This window comes from Stegastes partitus, unplaced genomic scaffold (assembly GCF_000690725.1).
Source record: "Stegastes partitus isolate 25-593 unplaced genomic scaffold, Stegastes_partitus-1.0.2 Scaffold0, whole genome shotgun sequence".
Lineage (NCBI taxonomy): Eukaryota > Metazoa > Chordata > Actinopteri > Pomacentridae > Stegastes > Stegastes partitus.
Genome location: NW_007577731.1, coordinates 1334119 through 1360297, shown reverse-complemented (window position 1 = coordinate 1360297; position 26179 = coordinate 1334119). Strand labels below are relative to the sequence as shown.

Here is a 26179-nt window from a genome sequence, read left to right as displayed (position 1 = left end):
GGGCTTATTACACGGTAGAATAATAATAATAATCCACATTTTAACATTCATTCTCATCTAAAGCTGGCAGATTTGGTTGAGTGAGATATAAACAGAGCCGGAAGCTGGTTCAGATTCTGAGGTGACAACTTTTTTTTTCTTCTTCTTTTTTTTTTTAAACCACATGCAACATAATCAGAATTTTTAAAAAAGTGACTAAATGCTGATTTTGTGGCTGTAAAGTCAGTGTTTAGCTGCAGGTTAGTGTGCAGCAGGCAGGCAGGCAGGCAGGCAGGCAGACAGACAGACAGACAGACAGACAGTGTGTGCTGGCAGCCTGCACTTTGTAAGCGTGTTTGACGTTGAGCACATTCCGTCCTGGCTGCTCAGATTAGGTTGCCAGTACACAGAGAGGTTTCCTGTTCCCCGATATAAGTGCAACTCATCTCATTTAACCCATTAACATTTGCTTCCCCCCGCCGACCAGCTAATCTCCACAGTTATTTCTAAGCCTTTAAATATTCCACCGGCATGATTTCGTAGGATGTGATTTCAAGGAACGACTTTTTGTTGTTTTGCTGCGTGAGTTCAGTTTTTTTTTTTTTTTTTTTTTTTTCTTAGAGCAGGCCGACACAAGTCCAGACACTCCTGAGCTGTCATGTCCGCAGGTTTATGACGGGTTGGAAGTTTTTTGTTTTTAATTTTAAAGCTCGGTTTAAGTAAAGTTTAAAGGCTGAGAAAGTGCGCAGAGGAAGCAGGCTGCGGCTCAACCCGACCGACCGGTCCGGCTAACAAGCTAACAAATGTTTCCTCAAATGTTAGCGAAATAAAACTCAAACAAGCTAGCAGCGAGCTACAGCGGGCTACAGGGGTTAGCTAGCGCCGCAAAACAGCACTTAGTACTCGAGCTGTTTTTCATAATCATAATAATGTTAATATTAATATAAATAACCGGCCTCGAAGCACGCTCACAGCTAAAGTGCAGTCAAAGTTTAGCGCAGCTGTCAAAAAAAAACAAACAAGCAGAACACTTCAAATCTGTCAACGGAAATCACTAAATATTCAAACTATCAGGGGGGTAAAAGTCCGGCTCCGCGGCAGCCGAGGCGGCCGCAGGAGCGTCTGCTACTTCACAACACTTCTGACCCAATGCTGAGAAAATAGGAAGGGAAAAAAGTCACCTTGTAAAAGTTTCCTCGAAACTCTGAGCATCACCAGTTCTGAGAATCCAGTTCTAAGAAACACAGCAGCTCAATTCTCGGAATTTCAACACCGGGTCGTACCATCCGGCGCGAGGCGGGGGTCGCCGCTCCCCGTCGGCCGCCGCTCATCGGCCTCATCCCGGCGGCCTGAGGAAGTAAAACACACAGGTGCTCAATAAACGATCGCCTAAAAGCACCTTTGTACCTTTAAAGTGTGCAACATGTGTGATTTTAACCGTTAATTCGTCGTTTTCTGTGTCAGTTAATCTCCCCGCAGGATGGTTTGGTCCAAGTGCAAGGTCAGCTGACCGAGTTATAAATACCGTGGGGAATATGAGCGCATGTTGTCGCTGCAAACCTCCTCACAAGAGTTTATTACTCCTCTTATCTTACCATAATTCACACTTTCTCGTTAGTTCGTCTAGTTTTAATATTTTCCTCAACAGTTTCCGCCCTCTAATCGGCACTTCCGGCTCGATTTACATGCATAAATAGTGTTTTGGCCCAGAGCCACCCATCACCTCTTTAAACTGATTAAGAGGAACACTCAATAACAGTACATCCGTTCTTTTCAGTATCTTTTAATCTGGCAAACGTTTCAACCTGAATGATTCCCCATCGCTGATCAGTGAGTGGTCCTCCGGTGTGTGAGGCCTCTGCTGCTCACAGTAGCTGTCATGAAGTCCTATTTTTAAAGGCTATCGAAAGTAAAGTCCGCAACCCTCCACAGAGCTCACTTTCACTTGTCTGTGTTCCCACGTCTTCCTGTCTTGCCATCACGGCTGTGCATCAGTCTCACGCACTTAATCCACCAGTGTGTGAGTCAACAAGTCAGAAACCGGCCTCTTTTTAATTAACAAAAAGCTCTTGAGTAGAATTCAGAATCACAAAACAATCCTGTATAGTAGAAATAAATGAGTGACATTAATGTAATAGTTAAAAACACACTGTTAGAATGAGTGGCAGATGTCTGATTATTTCCTGCTTAACTCTGAAGTTTCGGCTGTACCTGTAACTAATGACTTCCTCATCATGCAGCATACTTGCTGCTATTTTTATCTCCCGTTAACTGATGTGGTATGTTCTATATTAGTTCCTTAATAAGCGCTTGTTATGTAAAACGCTGCCATGATGGAGCTCCTCTTTAGAAACTTGTAGTAATTCTGACTTTACCGGAGACACAAAACATTTAGCGTTGATCAAAGAATGTACAAACCGTTCACGGTTATTGTGCACAGCTGCATTTTGTTTGTTGGCATATTGCAAAATGTTAATATCTGCTCTGTGGACACCCTTGTTTTCACCTTGTCTTTCAATTAATAGATCAGCTGGTAATCAGAGACATGGATAGTAGTTTACAAGTAGCACTTTATTATTAAAAGGTCATATTTAATAGAATTACACATGTAAAACAGTGCACAATGTGCATTTAGGATGAAAACAACAAAATGAATCTTTTCCCTTGAAGTGAACGTGTATTGCAGCTCATCCTGTCTAAATTACAGCTGTCCAGGTGGCTATGGCAACCAAACGGTCTATTTCTAGTTAATGTTTTCACTCTAGACGTTTTTCCCCCCGTGGTTATCTTTAGTGGCTGAAGTTTCTGTGGGTTGTTCATCATCACCTCCTTTGAAAAGAAGCAATGTTTTCTCATCTAAATGAGAAGAGACAAAAACTTGTTCAGGCGGCGGCAGGGCCTTGGCAGAAAATAAACGTTTGGTTGTTTGTTCGCAGGCGAGAGGATGTGTAGATTCGGTGAGTCAGCCTTTCCCTCGCTTATATCAACGCGGCATCTTTAACTTCACATCCACGGGACGGTTTCACTGCAGCGACAACAGAAGATAAGCTCGAGAAGATGCAAAACAAAAATATTGGTAGATATCTGTGCAAGAAGCTAATCGCTCAAACGTGGAGTTTTTTTGGTTTGTTTTCCAGGATAAAGACAGTCAGGGTTTTTAGATGATCATTATTATTTTTCTTGAAGGGAATCTGATTTTTGTTGCACTGAGGACACAAATCGTCACGTCTGCTGAAGCCAAAAGAAATATTGCAGGTAAACCAAAAAAATGGAGTGAAAGTTTAATTTTAAAGGTGCTTTATTTATGTGAAAAGTTCATTTGCAAAAACAGATAACTCCATCTTCACAAATGTTTTCCATCGTCTACCTGAGACAACATCAGTCAAACTTCCGTTCTCTCTGTTGTTGTCGTTTCTACTGGGTCACATCCACTCAGCTTCAGTTTGACTGATTTTATCTCAAGCATACAACAAAAAAATAAGTTTTCTGAAAATCTACAAAAATGGAGTTATCTGATTTTGCAAATGAACTCTTCATGTGGACTGCTGCAATGCAGGAAAGCAAGAGCGGTGAAAATCAAAGCAGAATGCGTTGAGATGCATCGAGTTTTAGGTTCCATTTATACACAGCTAAAACGGTGATATCTCAACGGGCCTTTGGTTTCCACGTAAACAAAGCTACGAGTCATCGAAAATGATCAGATCTGAAAACTCCAGCCAAAGAGGAGATTTAGAAAAACTCCATTTTTGCGTTTGCATGAAGACAGGAGGAGACGGAGTTTGATGTCACAGCGTGCGACCATGTTTACAGTCTGACTGCGTCCATATACTTGGACGGACGTGTTTACAGTCAATATTTTCCTTGTTGTGTCTCTAACACCACATGTAGGAGCAGCTCCACTTCTCTGTCGGTCCAAACAAACGACCCTCACACCACTATCGTTGAAGTAACAGGAAGTTTTCGTTGTTTTTTCCAGGATTCTGATTGGCTAGCATTACACTGCTCCCTATAGGTCTGGCAGCTCATAGCAGCTCTTAACAACGTGTTTATGTGGGTTTGTGTTAACAAAGACTTTTTTGAAAACAATCTAGTGTGAATGATGTTATTTTTGAAAAGGTGGATACCGGCTGTGCGTAAATCTCTCTTCGGTCAGGTTCCAAAAATACTGCGCCGACCTACATTTCCCATGATGCAGCTTGACTGTAGCTTCCTCATGGTCAATTCTCACATCCCACAAAGTTTAGTTTGTAACACAAGCTTTCTAAATGTGCCTCCTTCGAGCCTCCTCTGATGACAACACCAGGCTGCTTTGAGCCACAGAAGACGCTTCACAGACGAGTAAACTGACACCAGTGAAAGTGGCGACGTTGCCCTTTGAAGAAAAACAAAAACAACCAAAAAAAAGCAGCAGAAACATGATTTACGTGTGTTTATCTGTTTACTTGTGCCCGTTTTCCTTCATCGAACAGAGCTGCTCTCTCGTTCTCTTCCAGGCCCATCCAAAGAATGTCATGCATGTCATGAAAACAACACTTGGGCCGGCCAGCGCTGGAACAAATTTGCTGCCGTTCTTCTTCTTTCCTGCTCGGCTGGTTAAAGAGGCTGCACTGTGTGGTAACAAGTACTCCCCCACCCCCCCGCTGCTCATGAACTCCCCTGACCCGGGACCTAGACGCAGACGGATATCTACGTGCCTGTCCCAAAACATGATCCAGGCACATGGTTGTCTGACAGGGATCAAAGGTCATGTCAGTAAAATATGACTCTGAAACTGGCCCAGTTTTGCCTGAAGGGGGTTGAAAGATTGAAGTGCGCTGAACCACTTGAATTTGGGGGAACAGCGAGAGAAGTGAAACTCGCTTCGCACGCCGCAAAACTCCCACAGAAAGGCGCAAAACGTGACAGAATGTGTGGATGAAAATGTGCAGGATTTGTTGACAGCACAAAGTTCAGTTTTGCTCCTCAGCAGCTTCATACGGAGCCATGAAAAACTGAATATGGTCCATGTGACACAAACATGCTGAACTTTGAACCGCTTTCATGCAGCCTGCATGGGACTTACTCAGAGGAACATATTTAAACTGCAGGTGGTATGCATAATAATCGCTGAACTTCCAGCGACCCTGACGCACAACGTATACTGTGTCAAACTGCCAATAATGGGGAAGTTACAGCTTGTGTGACATTTCACCACCACCGTGCCGAGTCTCTTTAAGCGGCCGATAGAAACTAAATCAACACCACAGAGCTGAAGCTATTAGATGATTAATTGGTTAGTTGATGGAGATTTCTAGTGCTTATGAAAGTGGGTCAAACTTAGAAACTAAAGAAAAGGGAACGTTTTTGATGAGTATGAATTCAGTTTTCTGACATCAAACTGGTTTGACCGAGTGAGGGTCAAACGTGGTTCAGATAATCTCTCAGCATTTAAGAAACAGTCGATCTGCACGTTTTGTCATGTGGCGAATTTGGGATAAAGATACCTTTCATTTCAGAATTAAGACATATATCATCAAACGCTAACCCCGCTCTACATGACTCTCATTTCTGTGGTTTGCACCGCGTGGCTCAGCACCAGGACGCATTTCTGCCGAGCGTCACATCGGTCCGTCGACTAAGTTCCCTCTTGTTGTTATTCACGGCTTTACAGAGTCTCAGCGTTCCTCCTTTACAGTCTTTTTTCACTCCTTTGTTGTTGTCGCAGGTGCACCGAGAATTCTTAGAGGAATTCGGAGCATTCCTCTTCCTCCCTCGTTCAACTGGGCACCGGATCAGTAACAAATTAACCAAACAGCGAAAACAGCGTACGTTACATCACCCGGCTTAATTAACCGTAACGAACGCTTCACATCAAAACCTCACTTCGAGACAACGCCGCACACTGAGTCCCTGGGAACGTCTGCCAAAGCGAAAGGAAGAGAATTTTTTGCACCGACCAAAACTATAAATCACATTATTTGGATCATCTCATTGGATTCAGGTCATCTGAGCTCACGTCCTCGTGGTCCGGCCCAGAATAAAATGCTCAGAGGGCGACACATGAATGGTGGCTTTGTTGCAACCAAACCAAAAATGCATCTCCAGTTATAAGTGGTTAAATGGATTGTACATGCAGAAGATGACCTTTACTCTTTTGTACATTAAGTTCAACGACGTGTCTCTGTGTGTCTGCGGACTTAAGTGGACGACACACTCTCCTCAGCTGGAGTTTAATCAAGACAGAAGCAGATTGTGAGGCTCCTCTGAGAGCAGCAACCAAACCATATCAAGCTTTTCTTTAAATTCAATTGTCTTCTTGTGCTTTTATCTGTGAATCTTTCATCTCATCTGCTTTATTGCGCGCTATTATTTCCTTATTATTCTGAGCATCCAGAGGGTGGAAAACTTCAGACGTTGATCTGCAGCCAGTTCATGTGCAGGAAGAGAACAAACCGGCCCGACTGAGGGGAGAAGGAGGAATTAAGCGTTGTCTACCTTGGCTGTATGGACTGCGAGGCAATAAATGCATAAAGTCAATATAAACACCACATTGCAACACTCAGCCTCTCGCCGCATGTTATCTGTGGAAAAGTACCAGGGTACGTGGTGTCACTATGGCGGATTCCCCTGTTGTTTTACAGCAAAGCCTCGGGGAGGAGGAGGAGGAGGAGGAGGAGGAGGAGGACGGCGGCGGGGGGAAGGGCTGCACAGAAACAAGAGGTGGAGTGTGTTTGTGTGTGAAGTTATTGGTGTGATCCCGGCTGCCTCTCCGGTGGTTCAAGCTCTGAAAACTCACCTTGACGTTGGAGTGGCTGGGGAAAATTTGGACGCGGGAAATGAACGAGGAGCGATGAGGACAACAGGAGCAGACGGTCGTTGCACCGGGCGGCTCTGAAATAGTCTCCTGTTGAAGAATTTGCAGCCATGAAATGTTGATTATTTGTCACTTGTTGCTCTAATATTTTAAAACACTCCCCGTTCTTTACACCGCTCTCATCTGAAGCAACAGGGAAAGACAGACGTCTGATCAATGAGCTGCACATCACCGTCCTCAGCCTGAGATGATAATCACTGTTTTAATAAAGCAGAATCTCACCTACTATCATGACCACTGTTTAAACAACACTCCTCTCTTTGCAATCCCATGTTTCCCTTCGCTCTGTTTCCCCAACAGTCCACTGTTGTGCCCCCGTCGACACGGCGAGAACCTGTCTGGTTCGTCCTCTTCTTCCCAGAGACTGCTGTGAAAACACAACGGAAAACAAAGCTGTGCGAATGTCACTGGAATATAAAAAGCGCCTCTGGATGAAGCCGTAAAGACCGCCTGCTGGTACTTTAGTAAACTGTGGAGGTGAATCGCTGATTGAGGATGTTGGAAAATAGCTGAAAGTGAAGATTTATTGCTCGCTTTGAAATTCTTGCGCATGAGCTAAAAATGCGACTGAAGGCAGCGATTGTTGTCGAGAGCATCTTAAGAACCGAAGATAATGTGTGAGTCAGACTGTATGACACGCTTGTGCACTTGTTTAGCACAACTTTTACAAAACATATTTCACATGATGTGACTAAAAAGGCAAAAACATTTAAACCTGCAGTGCTAAACGCTTGTCTCCCCCTTCTGGCAGTGAGAGTAATTACACAAACACTGGCTTGTGGATCAACCGTTTTCCGTTGTTTTTTTTTTTTTTTACTGTAATCCTTCCTCGGAGCGGTTGGAGTTGTTTTATTTATTTTGAGCATCAGAAACTTTTCTTGGACGCTTTCTTTTCTGCCGCCCTCCTAGCCGCTGTAGCGTTGCTACGTCTCTGTCGCTACGGTGACGCATGTAGGTTTCAGAATATAATCCCCTCAATATAAACATATATTCAGATATGTACTTTTCCTCATTTTCAACGTCAGTATCAAATATTACCGTCACTCATTCAAGTAGAACCTTTTCCACATGAGCTTGTGTATTAGATGGTAATAGAGTCAAATCCAGTGAAGCTGTATTGGATTGCTATATAATCAAGAGTAAATCTTAAATAATTCAATATGATCCAGAGTGAGGAAACTCCAACAATCTCCCACAGAGTTTAATCACCTCCTGATGCTTCTCGCAGGAGGGACGATACTCCCTGAGATGTCCTCGCTGTTCGTCTGAGCAGTTCAGCTGATGGGAAATGAGCTCCTGTTTGTTTGAGATGGCGTCAATTTGACAAACTCGCCTTAAAGATGTTGCTTTTGTTGATTTTTTTATCTCATGAAGCAGTCAGAGAAGCCGCTAAATTGCCTCTTTAAAGATGAAAGATAAACTGAAAGAGAACAAGGAGCTAATGTTGTTAGTTGGACTGAACGCCAGCTGCGAACACTGAGGACGCTGTCATATGACCGACACGCTGATTAGCTGCTAATCTGGCTGTGACGTTTGAATTACATAAGTCATAAGGCCGGAAGTTCAGCTCATCCCATGGTCAGTGAAAATAAAAGAAATCACAGCTGCATGGCTGACAAGCTGGACGGCAGCAAGAGAACGCAACTGAAGACGTACAACAGGAGCTCTAAAGAGAACTAATATTTAAAGATCTATGTTCCTGCTCATCTGGAGGACCAGCTGCACCAGCCTCTGAACAATATCTCAGAAGCAATACATCGCATTTCACTCAGCGACATAAAAAACATGATAAAACGATGGAAGCTGTTCTGAGGCGCCCAGAGCCGTCACTTCATGGCTTCACGCTTCTATTCTTTTGACATTTTTGCTTTACTGGAGCTTCCAGGGGCTGCACGATGGATCAGTGGTTAGCACCGTTGCCTCACAGCTAGAAGGTCGCCGGTTGGCATCCTGGTGAGGACACCCGGGATCTTTCTGTGTGGAGTCTCCATGTTCTCCCCATCCTCATTAGGGTCATGGGGGGCTGGATTCTATCCCAGCTGACTCAGGGTGAAGGCAGGTTCACCTGGACAGGTAACCAGTCTATCACAGGGCTACACTTAGAGACAGACAACCAAGCACACTCACATTCACACCTACGGACAATTTACAATCACCAATTAACCTCAACATGTTTCTGGACTGTGGGAGGAAGCCGGAGAACCCGGAGAGAACCCATGCTGCACGGGTAGAACATGGAGACTCTACGCAGAAAGATCCCGGGTGTCCTCACCAGGACGCCAACCGGCGACCTTCTAGCTGTGAGGCCACGGTGCTAACCACTGATCCACCGTGCAGCCCAAGAGAGAGATGGAGCAGTTTACACACAGACAGTTTGTTTGACTTTGTTTTGAAGCTAAGGAATAAACCGAAAGAGGCAAATATTCTCTTTGCTTCTTCAGACCAAAATGAATAAATGTATGAATAAAATGAGCTTCTCTTCCTTCCTGTGCTTCTAGTTTCATTGAACTGAATAAATCATTCACCATGAGGTCATAAACTACCCTTTTTTTTTTTCCTCAAAATCATGCTCACATATTAAATAAGATCCCTACAGACCACGATGAGGAGGAAACTACGATCGCTGTGATCACCGAGTAATAATCAGCTTTTCTTCTGAAATGCTTCGAATTGAATTGATTCACAATTGAATCAGCCTCAGTCATTGTTCCTCCTACGCTTCCTCTGAGGGACAAACACGTCTGACCTTTCTGCTTGCGGGCCCCCTCCTCTCTTCTAGCTTTCTGTGGAACCAGAAGGAAAAGCAAATCCCTGCATGTTCCTGCCACAGAGACACCGTCAGCGCTGCGTGGTCGAGGTTAAAGACGTCAGGTGGCTGGACGACGTCTCCAGCAGCGTGTTAATGGTGGACCAGAGCATCGTGTCATTAGTGCTGTCTCTGTGGTTACCCATCGCTGTGTAATCTGCTAAACAACCTGTTTCTGGTGGGATGGGGCTGAAATTATTACTTTAAAAAAAAAAAAAAAGCAGAAATCCAGCAAGCGAAGAGCTCCACACTTTGAGGTTGCTGGCTCCTTGCTGCTCCATGTGAACGCTGTTTTTCCTAAAGCACGCTTGGAATACGAGTGTTTTGAATCTCCTCCATCTCCCCAACAACTATTGATTTATTGCACATTGTAAAAGCAAAACATCTGCCCTCTGAAAACAGGTGAGGAGCCAAACAGCATGGTGGAGGTATTTGAAAACCAGGTTAATGCGTAACCCTTGTTCACTTCGGACAGATGGGTATTTGAAACGTTCGGAAAATATGATCCCCCCCAAAAAACAACCGTCTGCTCCTCTCTGCAGGGCCGAGAGGCAGATTCACGTCAGACAACTAAAATATATGTGTTGTTGGTTTCAGGAATGCTGGTGCAACACGGAAAGAAAAAAAGGGAGTGTCACTCACTCAGAGCAGATGTTGTGCTTTTAATCATCCTTATTGCGCTGAAAGCTTTTGATGTTTTTAGTGCTCAGATTCCTGCATCCACGCTGTTGTGTTTCCTGGTCGACTTGTTGTGGGGAAACAGACGCCGTCGACTCGATTCATCAATAAAATATTAGGTTGATATTGTTGTAAAGGCAGATGCACTCTGGTGTTTTGCTTCACATCTAAATATATTCATCTGGACTTTTGAATGCGTCATTGTGTTTTAAAGCCGTAGTTGGATATTTCGGGAAAGATGAGACGAGAGGATTAAACCCTCTGAACCTCAGAACCGGCCCGTGGGTTTAAGAGGCATCTTGTCTTTGTAGAGAAATCACACCGGTAATCAGAACCTTTTTTCCGTGACATGTTTGATCCAGGGCTGCAGATAGATCGGTGGTTAGCATCGTTGCCTCACAGCTAGAAGGTCACCGGTTCGTGTGAGGTGAGGTGAGGACACCCGGGATCTTTCTGCGTGGAGTCTCCATGTTCTCCCCGTGCAGCGTGGGTTCTCTCCGGGTTCTCCGGCTTCCTCCCACAGTCCAGAAACATGCTGAGGTTAATTGGTGATTGTAAATTGTCCGTAGGTGTGAATGTGAGTGTGCTTGGTTGTCTGTCTCTAAGTGTAGCCCTGTGATAGACTGGTTACCTGTCCAGGTGAACCTGCCTTCACCCTGAGTCGGCTGGGATAGACTCCAGCCCCCCATGACCCTAGTGAGGATTAAGGTGTAGAGATGATGGATGGATGTTGGATCCATCACTGATTGTGATCCAGCCAAATCAAAGCTTCTGATGGTGACATTTCATCAAAATCACAATATTGTATATTTTATATTATTAAAAATGTGTCCTGCAGGAACCATGTTCTGTAAAAACCAAAAGATTTTCCTGCTCAGCACAATCAGCTGCAGTCATACGACCGAGATTCTGAGGCTTTTCAGGTGAAATGTGTCGACACAGAGCAGATAAGAGATAAGCTCGGGAACAACAAATGTAAACAGTGAAACATCTGTAGCGTGCAGTGACACCGTGTGTTGTTGGGACTTTTTCTTTTCTTCAAATTCAACTTTCATTGTTTCTTGTTTTTGTTTAATTGTATTTTTTTAAAAGATTTTTTGCATTTTAATTGTGTCATGCTGCACTGAAGATATTTCTGAGTTCTCGCTGCTTCTAGCGGTCGTCGTGTCGTTTCCATAGAGGCGCAGGACTTCACGCTGCTGTGAAACAATGAGTCCACAGTGAGTACAAATGAGCCACAAAACAAAATAGAAGCTGCTCAACTCTCATGTCTGTGCAGTGAATCTGAAGCTATAGCCAGCAGCTGATTAGCATGAGGACTGAAAACAAACATGTCGTGTCTTTTTGTTTGATCCGTAACTGTACAACCTCTGGAGATGTACGACGGTATCATCAGCTGCCGAGAGCTTTAAAATGAGTTTACAGCTTAGTTTGAACATGTAAGCTGTAGTAGTTTTATTATTTACCCAGTGGACACTTGAAAAGCAGTTTGCACCTGCCAGTGGGAGATCTCCATAGAAGTACATATACAGAATGCAGAAAGCTTTAATTGCCAAGTGAGCTCGCACACGCAATTCGAATGTGAATGAAACTGTGGTACACAACAAGAAGAAGACAGGCAATAAATATAGAAATCAAAAAATATATATACATTAGATGTTTTTTTAAAAAGTATGTGGAAATAAAAAGTACTGTGAAGAAGAGACATGCAAAAACCAGAGAAATAAATTCGAAACTGTTTTAATAACAAATTGAGTTGGAAGATAGATTGGCATGCTGGAAATTATAGCAGGAGCCACTAGCCTTTTAGCTTAGCTTAGCATAACGCCTGGAAACAGCAAACCTGGCTTTGTCCAAAAGCTCATGGTTAACACGTACTCTGAAATGAGATGAAGCATGATTATTAATAAGCTTCTGGTCTGGTTTTTTTGTTATATTGGACAGAGCTGCTTCCCCTGATTCCTTTCTTAATGCTAAGCTACGCTAAGCTGCTGTTTTCAGATCCATATTCTAAAGTGATGTCACTCCTCTCATCTGTCTGCATGAAAGTGAAAAAGCACAAAATGCTGAGCCTCACACTCAGTGCTCTGCACAGTTTCTGTATTTTTCTTCTCGCCTTTCACGTCAGCGTTCCACTCAGGAAGTTCTTCTGCAGCGAGGCGACGGGTTTCTGAAAGCCAAAATAATAATCATGTCAGCGTGATTTGCTTCTCGGCAGAAAACAAGGTCCACCAGATCCAGGGAACTCACAGCGCTCTGATGAATCGGATCTCGGCGAGCAACGAAACCAAACTTGACCAAAAGAATTCGGCTCCAGGCCACCGTCCAACTTTGTGGACGAGAAGGCGTGGCCCACTGATTAATGTTTGGTCTGAGACTGACCTGCAGCCTAAATCGAATCTCACATTTAAATAAATTGCATTTCTGCTAAATAACCGACTCGGCGTTGCATCAGCTTCTTGGCAGCGAGGTCGCTGAGGTCTTTGACTTTTTGTCCTGTTCGCTCTGTACACGGTGCATCTATTTTTATTCCTCTGTGAGGTAACTGAAAGGTGTCATTACTGCCACTTTTACTGCCGCCGCCGTAAGAATTCAGAAACCTGTTGCTCTGTTATCTGCTGCTGCTGCCGTTGGCTCGCTGGGAGCTTTAGCAGCAAACACGCTGTAATAACCCTTCTGCTCAGAGGCTGCCGTGTTTCTCAATGATCTGTTTTCCTTGTGTCAACTCTGGCTCGCATTCCCACCACTCAAGGTCAGGCCGAGGTGGTAAATCCAGTTTGAGGAGTGCGATCTGGAATATGATAGCGAGAGCGAAGCGCAGCGACGCTTTAGCCTCGGAATCGGAGGTTTTACTCGAAAGTTACTGAAGCACTTTTGATGTTGAATTACTCTATTACATTGTTATTTTTATTAGGAAAAACTGTGTTAAAGTCTACTGACAATGTGAGAAAGAAAGAAAGAAAGAAAGAAAGAAAGAAAGAAAGAAAGAAAGAAAGAAAGAATATTTGATGGACTTTGGTTTGAGAATTCACTGATTGTTTTACATGATGTGAGATCTTCAGTTCATGTTTTAAAGATGAATCGTTGGTTGCAGCACAGTTCATTCTAACAGACGTGATTATCTAAGAAAGAAAGAAAGAAAGAAAGAAGGAAACCAATCGTGTGAGTGCAGCCTCCTTCACTCAGGGGTCAAAGGATAGAATTCCAGGTCATCTCTTTGGTTTCACAAGACTCACCGAGGCACAACCGCAAGTGTAACCTGAGCCGGAGGTAAACAACTGCTCCACACGGGAGGCGTGAAAGGGGGCAGCGCCGTACAAGAGTCGCGTCCTCGGGGTCGCTCGGGCCTGCTGTCTCGGCTCTGCATTTGACACCTGCAGGTGACAGACTTCCAGGACGGCGCGGCGTCCGCTGCCTGGATCGGTTTGCTCCGAGGCGCGTTGACACGGACGAAACACAACGAGGGAGAAACACAATCATGATCACGTGCGCGCCCGAGCCGCCGGTAACCCACACTGCTCACCGCTGTATCCGGTTTGCAGTTATGAAATGAACGGAGGACATTTTCCACGCGTTAAATATTGATGAAACATGTACGAGCGCGTCTGAAAATCACCCGAGTGGACGTAACACCACATGTAGATAAGATATAAACCCAGATTCACAGCAAAAGTGACGGAACGTTGTGTTTCTGTGAAAGGAATCAGTTTGTGGAACAATCTGGACAAAAAATAAATCAATCAATCAATATTTACATTTAAAAGACCAACTAAAGCCAGTATGTTGAGGAGATCTGTTCATTATGTTTGATTATCCATCCATCCATCATCTACACACCGCTTAATCCTCACTAGGGTCATGGGGGGCTGGAGTCTATGCCAGTTGATTCAGAGTGAAGGCAGGTTCACCTGGACAGGTAACCAGTCTATCACAGGGCTACACTTAGAGACAGACAACCAAGCACACTCACATTCACACCTACGGACAATTTACAATCACCAATTAACCTCAGCATGTTTTTGGACTGTGGGAGGAAGTCGGAGAACCCGGAGAGAACCCACGCTGCACGAGGAGAACATAGAGACTCCACGCAAGAAGATCCCGGGTGTCCTCACCGGGACGCCAACCGGCGACCTTCTAGCTGCGAGGCAACGGTGTTAACCACTGATCCACCTTGCAGCCCGCGTGTCTGATTGTAAAGACGAGTAAATAATCATGTTAAATTTTCTGTTTTAAAGTATTAGAGTATTAAAGAAAATGTATCTAAAGTAAAATGACAGCTATTTCATGTTATTATTATTGTTTTTGTTGTGAATATTCTGGTGTTTATCGTGTTGTCGTGGGAGCAGATAACTTCAGATTATTCTTCTTTCTGCTCCCTTTCATTAGTAATGTTCGTGTCGTGTTTAATTGTTTTATTTTAACTCAATGAATTAAATCAAAATGTAATAAACACATTTTCACGACAGAGCTCACTGAGTGGAAATGAAGGTCTTTATTGGCTCGCACCAGCCTCCCTCCCTCCTGGTGATCCTCATCCAGGTCAAACAGTTCATGCACAGTTTACTGTCACAGTTCTCAGGAGATCCGGGCGGACGGAGAAATCGCATTCCTCTGTCAGGACTCAGGAGGGAGTGGAAACCTGCCCCGCATAGGCTGAACTACTCTGGAATTTACGCCGGCTGCACGTGTTCAATCTGAAATCATCTCAGGGCCATGTCACTACTAAACAAGTATTTCAGTCCTGCCTGCGACTTCACGGTGTGCAGAGGTGGTCAGGGAGGAAAACATCTGGGGAACAAACTACAGACAAAGGCTGCAGTGTCAAACCAGGTTTCATCTAAGAAAAGGAGAAAACAACCACATGTTTAGTGTGTTCACACTGCAGCTCAAAAGTAAACACGACACGGTGCTCGGGACGGATTAATTATTATCAGGGCTGCGGGGACAGCAGCTACCTGTGTGTTTGCTTCGATGACACACTCGGTTGTCGCTGACGCACACCGCGATGTGAACACGAGGTGCTAAGTGGAAGACAGCATGAAGACACCGCAGCAGATGTCAATTAGTGCACACTGTTCAGAGTCGGACCAGAAATACTTCTATCTGTTCGTTTTATTCACTTCAAAACAGTCGTGACGCCACCTTTAAATATCTGTTTAAACATCACAAACATCAGAGGAAATGCAATTTGCAGTTGAAATCACATTAAAGCCAAAGCTGCAGCACAAGTTAAGATGAGGCTCTGCTCCATTAAATCCACACATCTGGACACTTTGGTAACAGAAAACATGATTTCCCTTTAAGATAATTCTTAGCAAGACCTTTATCTCACAGTTAGCCAAGTGAGGCAAATGTACAACCACAAGGTCCAGCCATGACTCGATAATCCGACACTAAATGTAAAACGTTCTTCTATGTCGGATATCAAGGCTGTCGGATTGTCAAGACGGAGGTCCAGATACAAGGAGGGCTTGATGCTGGAAGGCTCATTAGTTGTTCATTATTGTTCATAGTTGTTATAGTAACTACTGTATTGTTAGAACACTACGCATCACTGGATTTCAGCCTAACTGACCGGTGCGCTTGTATATGTTCCGGCCACTTTAACCCCGGGGCAGCGCTCTGACGGGGTGGAAGTGTCCAGAACACACAGGCAGTACTTGGCTGCTGATGCTAGTTTAGTTAGCGCTTACACTTCTGTTTCCACCATCGGTGGCGGCGGGGGAGTGGCAGATACGCTCCACTGCTACCATCCATGTTTACTTCTGTAAACACTGAGCACGCTCGCTGCGTGTGACGTCGTCGTGTCCTCTTCTGCGCATGCAGGACACTTTTGGGTCGTATGAAGTTCACACAGCAGATCACATACAAGTCGCATTGAACTGGAAATGTGAAGGAACTCACAAAGAAATCCTCATTGAGCATCAAGTCCTGCAGTGTGAACGTAGCCAATCTGTGGGATTGTTCAGTCAGATAATACGGCGTTGTCCTGATTGGTGACATAAAATGTCATGTCGGAGTCAGAATCCAAGGATGTTGGTATGTTAAGGTTGTTTTTATGGGTTCTGTTGGTTTTTCCTAAAAACTTGTAGGATAGCAAGGTTTAGGATTGTTAAGGGTCGGGTAATCGAGTCACGACTGTACTTGCTTTTTAACGTAATAACTGAACAACACTGTTTCTGAGGAGACACAGACAAAGTTATTATTAATCGCTGACACCGGAGAATAATTTGACAAACACCGCTTTTTGATGCATTCATGCATTTCACCTATTTTAAGGTTTTTGTCTCATGTTTTGTACGTTTCGGTCACATTTAACATCAAAACAGGAGCAAATGACTTACAGTTACCTGTCAGGCCATCGACCGAAGCAGCTCATATGTTTGTCCACTACTTCTGTTAAAACAGTTTTGTGTACATGTCCAAGCCTGTGATTCATCACACACTCACTGACTCACTCTAAGTCCACATTAAAATGCATCATACTTGCTTTCCGTTGGTTTTAGTTGTAAGTTTAATATTGTGAGCTTTACTAACAGCCTTTTCTTAATCCTATGTGTGGGTAAACTGACCAAGACACAGTTTTCACTGCATGTATGAAATCTTCCAACCATATCTGTTTCCTAGAATGAAGGTGGATTTCAAGGCCTACAAAGTTTCTGTCTTCGACGCTGGAGACTGTCTTCTCCAGTGTTTGTTTCCCACGATCTTTCCTTAACCTTCACCAAGTAGCTTTGTCAACAAACCTTAAACCGGCATTAATTGACTTTTTCAGCGACTCCAGGCGGCACATAAACTCAGCGCTGACATATCATCACCCTATAAAGTTGCTTTCGTAAACATTTGCCCACAAGCATCCAGCAGAGAAGGAGCAGCATTCATTTAACCCTCTGACTCCTGAGCAGTTTCTGGGTGTTGTTCTGCTCCTGTTAGATTTCAGACAGGACACTGGGTCAGATTCAGCCATTTATTTGGTGTGACATGCATCTGGAACAATCTGAGCTGAGATCACGAGCCCCACGGCAGAGCAGTAGATTCACAGATGAATACAGTAACAGGGAGACCAACTCAACCCTGATCAGGACTTCCATGTTGCCGTACGTAGAAGGTCGTTCAAGAAGAAGGAATATGTGCAAAATATGTGTTGGTATTCATTGTATACGGAACCCCAGAAGGGACACGGAGAAAGAAAAAACAGGAAGGAGGAGGGGGGGATAGAGGTATCTTTTGCAAGATCTCTCAAAAGTCACATCAGTCTTATTGGATGTTTTGTGGAAACTGTGCCTCTTGCTAAGCACTGCTTGACTGTCTATAATCTTTTTCTTCTATTGATTTGGAGGTGAATTGCCGCCACCTACCAGACTGGAGTTACCTGTGGTTTTGCAAGATCTCCCAAAAGACACCTCTATTTTGTTTTTTCTTTCTCCATGTCCCTTCCGGGGTTCTGTAATTATATACTTCTGTACTATGCTATATACATTTTCTGATAAGTTGATGTATTTTTGGTTCCAAATGCATGACCAATGTCCCTCTTTTTGTATTAATTTTTATATTATCATTTTTTCAATTCACTGTGTGTTCATTTTTCACTGCGACATAAAGTCCTGCACCTCTGTGGAAACAGCACAACCAGGACTGGAGAAGAGAGAAACAGTTATAATGTCATACAGTTTTTTTTTGTTTTTTTTAAACCCAAAAGTTTTTATTTTGTTTTCCAACAAGCGGTAACCTGGAAACCTGGAACTTGATGTACAACTATGTTTCAAGCGCCCCCAGGTGTTACAGATACTGAGGGGAAAAAATGGCTCCAGATATTTTACTACTTACATTTTACAGCCTCCACAAAGCTGCTGTCGTTCACACCACCCTGCACATGAACTGTGGAATGCTGAAAGTGTCTTCAGCTCTTTTTGAACTATGCAGCATTTATATTACTGATTAAGTGTGTTTTATTTTCCATACTCGCCTCCTGTCTGTGAACAAAGCCTGCAGCTCAGTCTGAAAGTCATGTAATATTTGTCAAATCACAGCCGAGTCCATCGTGCCTTCTCAGCAAGTGCAGGATCTGTTGTTTTTAATCAGATGTGATTTAGACAAACAATGTATTTTAAGCAAATTTGTAAATTAGACTCGTAGGATGACGTGATTGGATCATTTTCCTGATTGAGCCGCTCGTCACACATGATTTGTAAAGTCGAGAATCGGACTATTCTTCCTGTTTTTGCAGTTGATGGCTCTGATAAATGGTGTCAATTTGGCCGATTTTTAACAAGATAAAGCCATCTCTCATTACCAATCCTTGGGGAAGTTTCAGCCTCTTTATTAATGAAATAATCCACCATGTTCACGAGCTTGTCACTAACTTTGTCTGACTTTGATTTCATGCTTCGCAGCAGGTAGCCTCCATTGAGCTGAACATCGTTTTGATAGAAAACAAAGCCGATGAGAGCAGAAAGACTGAAGCAAACGCCGTCCATAAGACCAAAATGAGATCTAAAATAAGCTAAAAATGCTCGAAAGAGTGTGTAATAAGTTTGTCCCTCACTGTGTTCTATCAGGTTACATCATTTGTTCATATATTAATATTAGTAGTTCATCAGTACCTCTCAGTAGTAGTTCATCAGAGGTGACAGTTTATATAACCTAACATGTGTAACAGTTCTTCGCCTCAGGCTTCTTAAACTACAGATAAACTCCTTCATGAAAAGTTCCTCAACTGACGGACTGAGCGTTTATCAAAGACGCCTTTATGTTTCCAGAGAGAGATCCAGGCAGCACTTGGATGTGAGAGGACCTGAGGACTGCTGGTGTTTAAAGACCGGCAGCCAAGTCTCACTGACAGCGTCGCTTCCCAACAGCTTCTCCTTAATCGCCCCTCAAACTGGTACTGTCTTACGTCTCCCCCGGCCCGTCGGTGTGTGTCACGCTGCGAGTGTGTGTGGTCTCATAATGCGATATCTCCACCAGCTCAGCGAAACCAGCATGACGGCCCGCCGGCACAGCAGCCGCCGCTTTGATTTTCCACAGAAGGATGAATCACTCCCGGATGAACACTTAGTGACCCGTGGCTTAAACGCCAAGATTAGCCCTAGCAACCGACGCTCTCTGGGGTCCGTAATCGATGTGGACGACTGCACGGACGCCCCGTTGTTTGCCTGTGCTCTCGCCGCTGGTCATCCTGTCCGAGTTTCAGTTAACATGACGCAACCGCTGACACACATGTAGAGGGTGAGACGAGCACACAAAGAGTGGCGGTGGTGGAGACCGATATTTCAACGTTTTATAGAAAAAAGGGGAATACATTTACAGACTCTATGATCCGACCCTTAACAATCCTAAACCTTGCTATCCTACAGGTTTTTAGGAAAAACCAACAGAACCCATAAAAGCAGCCTTAACATAGCGACAGCCTTGGATTCTGACTCCGACATGACATTTAATGTCACCAATCAGGATAACGGCGTATTATCTGACTGAACAATCCCACAGATTGGCTACGTTCACACTGCAGGACTTGATGCTCAATGAGGATTTCTTTGTGAGTTCCTTCACATTTCCAGTTCAATGCGACTTGTATGTGATCTGCTGTGTGAACTTCATACGACCCAAAAGTGTCCCGCATGCGCAGAAGAGGACACGACGACGTCACACGCAGCGAGCGTGCTCAGTGTTTACGGAAGTAAACATGGATGGTAACGGTGGAGCGTATCTGCCACTCCCCCGCCGCCACCGATGGTAGAAACAGAAGTGTGAGCGCTAACTAAACTAGCATCAGCAGCCAAGTACTGCCTGTGTGTTCTGGACACTTCCACCCCGTCAGAGCGCTGCCCCGGGGTGGAAGTGTCCCCTGACCGCACCGAATATTCTGATATTCATCTTTAATCCGATCTGTGTTGTTCAGACTGTCATGAAAAGACCAGATACAGGTCGTATAGTGGCAAAAAGAATCTGATTTAGGTCACTTCAGCTGCTGTCTGAACGTATTCACCTTTGATGTCAACCGACACTGGACACTTCCACCCCATCAGAGCACTGCCCCGGGGTTAAAGTGGCCGGAACATATACAAGCGCACCGGTCAGTTAGGCTGAAATCCAGCGATGCGTAGTGTTCTAACAATACACTGGTTATTATAACAACTATGAACAATAATGAACAACTAATGAGCCTTCCAGCATCAAGCCCTCCTTGTATCTCAACCTCCGTCTTGACAATCCGATAGCCTTGCTATCCGACATAGAAGAAGGTTTTACATTTAGTGTCGGGTTATCGAGTCACGGCTGTATTATTGACCATCCACTGCTATGTCTGAAACCACCAGCAAACACGTCACAGCTGCACTTTGAGCTTTTAGAAAACGTCCTCCCATGACGTGAACGCCACAGTTCGGGGTTTTCCTGCGAGCTATTTTGAAGGAGGCGTCGCTCACTGCTCCTTAAACATCTGTTGTTATACCGGCCCTGAACAATCGGCCGGTATTGTTGTTGTTTTCTTGTGACGCTAGACTGATCTGATTGTACAGAATTAGATTATGTTTTAACAGCTCTGAATAAACTCTGATTCGGCTCAGCGTTTGGTGTCCTTATTGAAACCAGATATGCTTCACTGAAGGTTTGTGAGGAACTCCGGTTAACACTTTTACTGGTTTTAATTTGGTCAAAGTATCGTGAAAATAGAATGATTTATTAGATCAGGATGATCAGGCTCTAAATGTTGTTGTGATCCACGGTAGCTCGTGTTGTGTAACTGTAGCTACTCTTTCTGGTCCACATCAATATTTTAACTGTCTTCACTGGTTCTTTCCGACACCATTACGACGACGTCTCACATTGATTTCCGTTTGTTTTTCTCACAATACCTGCATTCAGAGTTAAATCTTTTTATTTTTAATGGAATAAATGCAATTCATATTTAATTTGAAATAAAAAAAAATATCTCAGGAATGAGGAAACAATACCCGGTAGGTGTTTGTGCTCGGTGTGTAACGATGTTCAGGATGGTCAGTACCATCCACCAGGACCCAACAGAACACTGCACTGTGATGAGATCATCAGCGTTTTATACCTCAGTCAGCATCATGACATTTTCCTTTAACGCTCAACATTCCTGGATTTATTTTTTTCTCTCTTTAGTCGCTGCGAGCGTCATCTTTGAGCGATATAATATCTTCATTTCCTGGGCATGTGGGGGCGGCGGGAGCCCAATCAAAGCTTCAGACATATTTTTGCCAATTTCAGGCTGACATAATAGCATGTGTACTCACAGCTTCATGTCGTTATCTTCCTGTACTTTTCCGTTTGTCCTCTGAGCGACACTCACATGTTCCCTGTAAATTGAATCAGACGAGAACACCGCGTACACGCTGTGTCGGCTTGAACCGAGACGCTGCCAGCCTCTTCTTCTTCTTCTTCTTCTGCATGACTTGACCGACACCTGTGCAGGAAAAGAAACGCCATAAAACGAGAAAACACAAATGCAAAGAAGAGCTGGAAGCATGGCAAACAGAGATGTGGCTGTGTAAGTTGTGAAGCAGCTGTTCCCAGAGGAAGTAATGAGGCTTGTTGTTGCCATGGTTTGTGATTCATGATGCTGCTGAAGTCAGTTATCGTCATTCTTTCTTTCTTTCTTTCTTTCATTCTTTGTGATTATTGGTTTTCATCCCAAACAAACACAACTTTGAGGGATTAAACATTGCCACGCCCATCAGGACTGGTGAAAGATTTGATATTTTAAAGAACTTGGACATGTAAATGGAAAAATGGCTCCACAGGGACAAATTTTCAGCTACGAAATTCAGCAAGCATATGTAGCAGGACGCACAAAAAACTGTCCAGAGCTTTTCCATAAACCCAACAGGATGTCCGCATTTTTGAAAAATCAGCGAGCGTTAGGGCCAATTTCGGCTCATTTATCTCTTTATCATTTCATCTATCTCCTCCTTGGGGAAACATCATACACACCTGAAATTGGGCCAGTTAATTAAAAGTTATTAAGACTCTTTGCAAATGTCTGACGGCGTGGAAATGCTGGTCTCTGGAATTTCCGTAAAAGACCATGTTTTACATTTTTGTTGTGTTTCTGGCGTTCAACGGACTCTCGTTGGAAGGCCGTTTCATGTAGACCTACAACATTTGCTGGACATATGTAGCAGGTCGGAACGCACAAAAAAGTCCATCTGCGCCAAGCCCTAAACCCAACAGGAAGTCCGCCATTTTGAAAAAACACGGTGAGAATTTTGGCGATTTCCGCTTTTTGTTGTCCATTTCGGGCATTTTCACAATCGATCTCCTCCTGGAGAGAAGTTTGACGGTGTGGAAATGGTGACCCAAAGATCATTAAACGCTATAAAATGAGACGTGCCGTGTAACTGGCCTGGAGGTGCTCCGATCGGCCTAAAGCTTTATGCACATGCCCCGAGTCCCGGCAAGAGTGCACGATGGCCGGCAAGCTGAGAAATGGGGGAGGCAGTGGTGGACAAATAGGGATGGTGGAGGGAAGAGAGAGAAAAGGGGGAGGTAGAGCCACTTCAGGAAGCAGCTACAGCCACCAACCTTCTCCGTCACCGACTCCTGGACTACTTTCTCTTGCCCTTCTTTTTTTTCTCCCCCTGCTTCTTTTTCATCTTCTGCTCTTTCTTCTCTTTCGATTGCTGCTCCTTTTTCTCCTCCTTTTCTTTACGTTTCCTCTCTTTCTTTTCTTCCTTGAGCAGTTTTTCCTCCTCTGAAGAATCGCCTCTTCTGGGGCTTTTTAGAGACAAGTTCCTGCAGCCTCTGATTCTCCTGCTCCAGGATTTTCTTACCTTCCTCTGTTTTCTTGTTCTCCTCCAGCAGATTGATGTGCTCCTCTTGCAACACCTTCATGCTGGTCTCCAATTCCTTCTTTTGCTCCTGTGGGTCTTGATTGGTGGTCTTCATTTTGTCGTTTCGTTCCTGGAGGTCCATGTTCTTTGCCTCCTTTTCGTTGTTTGATGGCTTCTCCTCGTTGCGCTGGGTGAGAGCCCTTGTGAGGCCTGCAAGACAAAGAAATAACAGTTCTGGTAACATGATTGGACTTAATTAATGACTGAATGACCATAGAAGTGGGTGTGTGGCATTATTTTAAAAATGTGTGAACTGAGCAACCTCTCTTTTTGTCTCCAGCCTAAACAGTCCCCTATGGGCTGGAACTCCTTTTTAAAGGTTCCGGGAGAAACCAAATGTAGATGAGGAGAGGGGGGGTAGTCATTTCTTCAGGTGATGAACTGGATGGATTGTTTGATGAGGATGTCTGTAATTGTTTTTAGGAGATAAATACTTAGTTTTAATGGTTGTTATTATAGCTAAAAGTAAAGAGGTGTTGTGTTTTTGTGTGTCTCTTGTGTTTGGTTATTTTAGGTTAACCTTTATGTTGGCGGGCCTGAAGGGCTGATTAGGGGCTGCCTATAAAAAGCTGGAGCGCCACAATACATGCCACCAGTTAATCGCCTTGCTTTGTTGTTTTTGATCGGCACAGCAGCCCATCATGGCATCACAGCGGCGGAGGAAGAAAGTGCCACCACATCTGAAATGTCTCCTAATATTTTAATTGGCAGTGAAAATCCAGATCTTTATCCGATCTGTACGTCAATATTTGATTCAGGCTCCAGAAACAAAGACTTTAACTCAGCCGTGATCATGTAATACGGGGTTCAGTCAGGATCGCTGTCTTCATGCTCCCTCTGTCATCTGACAGCTCGGTCAGCTGACGGAGGCTCCTTCAGTCAAACTAATCCCATTTCAACGATCAGCTGATTGGTGCAAACCTCCTCCACCCAATCAGAACCAGCAGTTTTTACACTAAGTCCTGCTCTGCATTCCGAAGAACTACGAGGAATGACTATGTGCCAATAAAGTCAATGATTGACAAGTACATCTAGTTAAATGCTGGCTAGTCATCCTTCAAATAAAAGGAGAGTAATTAAATATGACCAAACTCATTTTAGTCCCTGCTGATGCCAGGTACGGCAGCCAAACGCAGTGAATGAATGTCAGATGACTGTGCAGAAAAAAAAAACTATAATCTAATCATGGTTTTGGAAAACGGCAATTTTTAATATCTTGAATCAGCCGGGGCTGCACGGTGGCGCAGTTGGTTAGCACTGTTGCCTCGCAGCTAGAAGGTCGCCGGTTGGCGTCCCGGTGAGGACACCCGCAGCGTGAGTTCTCTCCGGGTTCTCCGGCTTCCTCCCACAGTCCAGAAACATGCTGAGGTTAATTGGTGATTGTAAATTGTCCGTAGGTGTGAATGTCAGTGTGCTTGGTTGTCTGTCTCTAAGTGTAGCCCTGTGATAGACTGGTTACCTGTCCAGGTGAACCTGCCTTCACCCTGAGTCAGCTGGGATAGACTCCAACCCCCCATGACCCTCGTGAGGATTAAGCGGTGTAGATAATGGATGGATGGATGAATCAGCCGGCAGAAAGAGCGTAAAACCCCACCACAGACATAAAAGCAGAAAAAAGCCCGGCGGAGTCCGGCGGCGGTTTTCCATGAGAAGTAACAAAGTACTTCAACTACATCTACTTCATAGAGTTTGGTGTGTGTCTTCAGTGAATCCTACTTTGTTCCTCCACTCCGTTTGATAACCTTCAATAAAAACCAAAAAGGCATCACTACAGATTGGAGGACTCCATCCCCTACAGGGATCCCAGTCGTGGAGATGATCGTTTAAAGATCAAAACGGAGACAACTTGTGTGCCTCGTTATGTCAGAGCGTAACATTCACACATGTCTGGAGGGCTCGGGCGATGAAAGAGGCCATTTTGTGACAAAAGCATTTATTACTGACACTCTAAAGTCACAGTGCGTGACTTCTGCACATAAACGGACGTCTGTTAGATTCAAGCCGATGCTAGGCGAGGTCACACAAGGTGGATCGATCAGCACCAGGCGAGGTCACACGAGGTGGATCGATCAGCACCAGGTGAGTGTCTTTGGAGTTTTAAGTCATTGTGACATTTCGATGCCTTTTGTGTAAACCAGCGATGATTGGTTTGCCAGAGCTGGAGAGGAGAGAAACAACAACGACAGAGATAAAGTAGACTACATTGTAAAAAGAATTAAACATAAAAAGTTGAAAAATGGGGGCTGCAGGTGGCTCAGTGGTTAGCACGGTCACCTCGCAGCTAGAAGGTTCACATCCCGGTGAGGACACCCAAGTCTCCATGTTCTCCCCGTGCAGCGTGGGTTCGCTCCAGGTTCTCCGGCTTCCTCCCACAGCCCAGAAACATCCATCCATCCATCCATCCATCCATCCATCCATCCATCCATCCATCCATCCATCCATCCATCCATTTTCTTCCGCTTATCGGGGTCAGCAGCAGGTGGAGCAGGTCATTCCAGACCTCCCTCCACCTGGCAACGCTTTCCAGCTCTTCCTGGGGGATCCCGAGGCCAGCCAAGAGATATAATCCCTCCAGAGGGTTCTGGGTCTGCCTTGGGGTCTCCTCCCAGGTGGACGTGTTCGGAAGACCTCCAGAGGAAGCCTCCCTGGAGGCATCCGAATCAGATGTCCAGAAACATGCTGAGGTTAATTGGTGATTTTAAATTGTCCGTAGGTGTGAATGTGAGTGTGCTTGGTTGTCTGTCTCTAAGTGTAACCCTGTGATAGACTGGTTACCTGTCCAGGTGAACCTGCCTTCACCCTGAGTCAGCTGGGATAGACTTCAGCCCCCCGCGACCCTCGTGAGGATGAAGGTGTAGAGATGATGGATGGTAGTTTAAAAATGGCAAGAGTGCCACAAAAACATACTGTGATACTCAAAAACAGTAAAAAACTGTAAAAAATTTGAGCAAATATGTGTAAAATTAGATTATTTTTAGCTGATTTAAATCCAGTATAACAGCA

General features: G+C 44.4%; 1 protein-coding gene across 1 annotated transcript in view; it reads right to left on the bottom strand.

Annotated features, from left to right (window-relative positions):
• bcl6ab (BCL6A transcription repressor b) overlaps window positions 1–25229 on the bottom strand; it is a 29947-nt gene extending 4718 nt beyond the window's left edge. Inside the window, exons 1-4 of the mRNA XM_008282275.1 lie at window positions 25219–25229; window positions 9047–9051; window positions 8332–8336; window positions 1161–1214 (exon numbers count right to left, since the gene is read on the bottom strand). Of these exons, the coding sequence (XP_008280497.1) occupies window positions 1161–1191 (31 nt within the window). The 5' untranslated portion in view covers window positions 1192–1214; window positions 8332–8336; window positions 9047–9051; window positions 25219–25229. The remainder of the gene's footprint in view (window positions 1–1160; window positions 1215–8331; window positions 8337–9046; window positions 9052–25218) is intronic.
• Between the last annotated feature and the right edge of the window lie 950 nt (window positions 25230–26179).